Source organism: Trematomus bernacchii, unplaced genomic scaffold (assembly GCF_902827165.1).
Source record: "Trematomus bernacchii unplaced genomic scaffold, fTreBer1.1, whole genome shotgun sequence".
NCBI classification, from domain to species: Eukaryota; Metazoa; Chordata; class Actinopteri; order Perciformes; family Nototheniidae; genus Trematomus; species Trematomus bernacchii.
The window spans coordinates 437,501-442,861 of NW_022987600.1; the positions used below are offsets into that span (position 1 = coordinate 437,501).

At 41.6% G+C, this 5,361-nt stretch overlaps 1 protein-coding gene across 1 annotated transcript in view; it reads right to left on the reverse strand.

The window, feature by feature from the left end:
- The window catches only part of LOC117482554 (complexin-1), a 67,878-nt gene extending 63,874 nt beyond the window's left edge, over positions 1-4,004 (reverse strand). Inside the window, exons 1-2 of the mRNA XM_034130686.1 lie at positions 3,805-4,004; positions 2,857-2,975 (exon numbers count right to left, since the gene is read on the reverse strand). Of these exons, the coding sequence (XP_033986577.1) occupies positions 2,857-2,887 (31 nt within the window). The 5' untranslated portion in view covers positions 2,888-2,975; positions 3,805-4,004. The remainder of the gene's footprint in view (positions 1-2,856; positions 2,976-3,804) is intronic.
- Positions 4,005-5,361: the final 1,357 nt, after the last annotated feature.

The following is a 5,361-nucleotide window of genomic DNA, read 5'->3' on the forward strand; positions in this document are numbered from 1 at the left end:
AAAGAGTCCTCTCCTGCTGATGTTCAGGTGTATATCAGTATGTAGTGTCTCTACTTTAAAGAGTCCTCTCCTGCTGATGTTCAGGTGTATATCAGTATGTAGTGTCTCTACTTTAAAGAGTCCTCTCCTGCTGATGTTCAGGTGTTATCAGTATGTAGTGTCTCTACTTTAAAGAGTCCTCTCCTGCTGATGTTCAGGTGTATATCAGTATGTAGTGTCTCTACTTTAAAGAGTCCTCTCCTGCTGATGTTCAGGTGTATATCAGTATGTAGTGTCTCTACTTTAAAGAGTCCTCTCCTGCTGATGTTCAGGTGTATATCAGTATGTAGTGTCTCTACTTTAAAGAGTCCTCTCCTGCTGATGTTCAGGTGTATATCAGTATGTAGTGTCTCTACTTTAAAGAGTCCTCTCCTGCTGATGTTCAGGTGTATATCAGTATGTAGTGTCTCTACTTTAAAGAGTCCTCTCCTGCTGATGTTCAGGTGTATATCAGTATGTAGTGTCTCTACTTTAAAGAGTCCTCTCCTGCTGATGTTCAGGTGTATATCAGTATGTAGTGTCTCTACTTTAAAGAGTCCTCTCCTGCTGATGTTCAGGTGTATATCAGTATGTAGTGTCTCTACTTTAAAGAGTCCTCTCCTGCTGATGTTCAGGTGTATATCAGTATGTAGTGTCTCTACTTTAAAGAGTCCTCTCCTGCTGATGTTCATGTGTATATCAGTATGTAGTGTCTCTACTTTAAAGAGTCCTCTCCTGCTGATGTTCATGTGTATATCAGTATGTAGTGTCTCTACTTTAAAGAGTCCTCTCCTGCTGATGTTCAGGTGTATATCAGTATGTAGTGTCTCTACTTTAAAGAGTCCTCTCCTGCTGATGTTCAGGTGTATATCAGTATGTAGTGTCTCTACTTTAAAGAGTCCTCTCCTGCTGATGTTCAGGTGTATATCAGTATGTAGTGTCTCTACTTTAAAGAGTCCTCTCCTCCTGATGTTCAGGTTCATATCAGTATGTAGTGTCTCTACTTTAAAGAGTCCTCTCCTCCTGATGTTCAGGTTCATATCAGGATGTAGTGTCTCTACTTTAAAGAGTCCTCTCCTCCTGATGTTCAGGTTGATATCAGTATGTAGTGTCTCTACTTTAAAGAGTCCTCTCCTGCTGATGTTCAGGTGTATATCAGTATGTAGTGTCTCTACTTTAAAGAGTCCTCTCCTGCTGATGTTCAGGTGTATATCAGTATGTAGTGTCTCTACTTTAAAGAGTCCTCTCCTCCTGATGTTCAGGTTCATATCAGTATGTAGTGTCTCTACTTTAAAGAGTCCTCTCCTCCTGATGTTCAGGTTCATATCAGTATGTAGTGTCTCTACTTTAAAGAGTCCTCTCCTCCTGATGTTCAGGTTCATATCAGTATGTAGTGTCTCTACTTTAAAGAGTCCTCTCCTCCTGATGTTCAGGTTCATATCAGTATGTAGTGTCTCTACATGTTTCCATGCTTTAATGTTCAAAAATCTCTTTATTGTTCTCATACTGCCTGTGCTGCAGCACCTCTTTTCACCCTCTGTCTGAAACCAGAGCCCAGTATGCTCTGATTGGTTAGCTGGCCGGCTCTGTTGTGATTGGTCAACCGCTTAGAGATGCCCCGCCCATTAGCCTATCACGTACAATTTGTTGGAGCGCTAGCCAATAGAAGAGCAATCCAAACCATGATGTTTGTCACACAACATACTCAGGTAATTGATACAGAAATGCAAGATTCAAATGCTTTACTGCATAGAGCCTTCTCTACCGTATATTCTTCTTGCAAATGTCCAATCCCTGAACAATGAGCTGATGGACTCTGGAACAGGATGCCATTTCAACAGGACTGATACTATAGTGAAAATAAAACCTAATGAAAACAATATTCCTTACATGAAAGCAGATGTGCGTTTGTCCCTTCTAAAGGACGGCAGTAAAAACCACCATACTGTACATGCGGGCTGATTACGTTCAAAATGGTTGCTTAAGACTTTAAACCAAATTATCAGGGGTTTTAATAATTTAATCCGATAATTTTTTTTAACCACAAAGGGTTTTCAATTCAATAAAGGCTGATCCTCTCCCGACATCAACAACAACAGCCCAGGGTTAGATTTCCACTCTGCTCTGAGGGTCTCTTAGCACAAATAACCAAAACCTCTGAGACCCTTTCACCTTCAACTGCACCATCTGCATATTCACACATAATATCAACCTGATAGTCCTTCAAAACCCATTGCTCTGCTCTCATAATCCCATGTCCGGGGACTCGTAAACAGCAGCACAAGCAATTACAAAATCACTCACATGCTGGAATCAAATTAATGAAGATTAGATTAAACCTTGATTGTGTTTTTTCCCCCTTCAGGTGGAAAATGTTTGCTCAGCATGTGGAGATAAGAGTCGCTGCAGCAACAGGACGAATGCTGAGACCTGTGTTCACACATCTTGGTTAGCAGGTTGCACTCACTGGATCGTGAAATGCCCTTTTGGCCAATGCGCTTCAGTTTATGTTACAAATCAGCAGCCTGTTACATTAAGCTGTGCTCAGTGAGCCCTCCGGGGCCAGTACGTGTGCAGCAAGCAGGTAGCAGATGTGGAGGGAGAAGACATACGGAAAAAATAAGAAATGAAACATCAAATGACTTCCTCCACATCAGACCGGACAGAATAATGGTGTCATGCGAAATTGGGAAAGCACTGAATATCTAAAAGTCAAAGAGAAGTTTGCAGGAAAATAGAACCTCCAAGAAAAAGCTGAAACACCGTCATACACACACACACACTAACATTCATTCACGCTCTGAGGTGCAACAGTGAAGAAATGAAGGTCGACCTTACCTCCCAATGCTTGTTTCATTACGAAATTCATGATGATGGCTTTTAATTCCCTGCCTTCTTTGTCCGAACGATGTTACATTCAATAGTGACGGAAAAGTAGAAGTCCTTTGTGGCCAGATCTAGGAAAGAGAAGCAAAAAAATCCTTAACAAAATGAATCCTAAACACCCCAAAATGCATCATTAACACAGCAAACGCAACAAGCAATAGGGCACATTAGAATTTCTTGAAATGCAAGGATAAAGAGGTCACTAAAACCTCACTCCACACTACTACAGACACTAAATATTTAAATAGGGTTGTAGAAATACTACAATCATTTCTGAATACAGCATATCTAGGCTTATCCATATTTGTGTGTAAAGCACGTTTCTTCAATACACTGATGAAGGACACCAAGGTCAATGGTTCAAACACAACCTGAAAAACGCCAAACAGCTCAAATCTACAGACAAATCAGCAGCCAACACTCGTTTTTTCCTCACAAATGTGAATCTTTTTCAAGAACACCGGGCTTTAGTGAGAAACTGACAGGAGTAACGTGTCACGACGATCAGAAACACCCTCTCGAGTTTACAGAAAGTGCACGGTGCAAGTCCTCGTGCTTGTCAGGACAATATGCTGCCATGCACGAGGACTCCGGAAGAAACCAGTGTTGTGTATTTTTTCCTAATCATCATGTGGTAAAACTTTCCATCCTCCATTGGAGGGATGGTGGAAACAGCCATCCCAAACAAGCTGCACGTTAATTACGCAGCAAAGCATGCACGTTATCAGCTAAATATGTGCTGTGAATGTGATCAAAATCGACCTGGAGATACATTTACGTGCACAGAGACAGAGACGGTGTAGACATGCACTTCCTCGTTTGAGTCTGGTTTCAGCACCAGGGATAGCGTCCTAAACCGATGAAATGCATTGAAACATCCGCCGCAAAGCATCCATTTACCTCCGTCCGGCGACTGGTTGAAATCCTCCTCACACACTCACACACCAAACACAGGGATCAGAGAGCTGCAGCGAAGTTATCCTGCAGCGGGCAACAGCTAATCGAACTGCTTGTCCCTCCTCGCATCTCCGGCTCCTGGGGCTGGGAAAAGAAGGACGTCCTTGGTGCTGCTTCTTCCTGCACACACACACTACACGCTCACACACACACACACACACACGTAGAGAGAAAGAGGAGGGGTGTAGTGGTGGTTTGTGGATGGAGAAGCAGCTGCCGTTCACACCGTTTTGGAGAAGGAGCGACAGAAGGGATAGAGAGAGAAACGTCCCACTAACCTGACCGACAGATTGATCAATTATTCAGCCCACTGACGTCCTAAAGCCAGCGCTCTGTCTCTGAGACGGGGAGAGATTTCACTTAATACGGTAGTGCAGAATTAAGCGGGAAAATGATGGGTGTGGGGTAAACATCTCTTTGTCTTGTGTAATGTGACACAAATCTGTTAGCATACAGGAGACGTGATGGGAAGATCATGGTGTTCCTTTCTATAGGGAATTCCCGTGTGTGCCTTTTTACTACACCATATTGCAATTGCCTATGTGTTGAGTTGTTACATCATTACATTATTCTAGACAGCAGGATATATCAGTGGTGTAAACAGACAGTTTTAGGGGCTCGGGTAAAATGAACAAAGAGGCACCTCACCCTGATACCTGGTAAGATGCTTTGCCTTTAATCATCCTTGTATCCAAAAAATTAAATTCCCATACAATTAAACCGAATACTCAATTATATGTTCAGGCAAACACATTTTACTACCGGATTATGATTGCAGTTCTCTAAATACATGATTGGAACAAAACAAAAAGGCTTTGTTAGGTTTTTTTTTTAATATCATGGTTTAGCAAAACACTGTAGGCCTATGCAAAAAAGTTGATGTACAGTAATGGCGTGATCAAATGGTGTATGGACTACTTTAAGCCTTGAGTTACTGTTTTGGTATTTTTAGTCTTGTCTTTTTCGCAACCAACAATAAAACATGAGGGAGAGTTAGAACCTAATGCTCAAGACATTTTCGGTTGACCAACATGTTAATGTGAAATTTCATAAACTGAAAACACAATGTGAAAGGGTAACATTTGTAAGAGGAAACACAGAAAGCAACCAGACTGGATAATGCCCGTGTAGCGATCTGTCATTCACAAAGTAGTCCCACCCCCAACGTCAATGTGACTTAAAATGGGGCCATCAGTTACACAATGAACACCATGCTGTATTGAAGAAGACTTGCAACTACAGATTGAGACCATAAACACAGCAGGAAAATGTTTACTGAGGTGTTAAATCAATTGAGAAGAAGGGTCATTTTCTTATAGACTTCTATACAACCTGACATGATTACTATCACCATTGAATGAATGAATGGATGAATGAGTGATGTTAACCTTTAGCAGAGACAGTTTCTCTGAATGGATGAATGAATGAATGAGTGATGCTAACCTTTAGCAGAGACTGTTTCTCTGAATGAATTATTACAACCAGTGGAGTCGCCTCCTG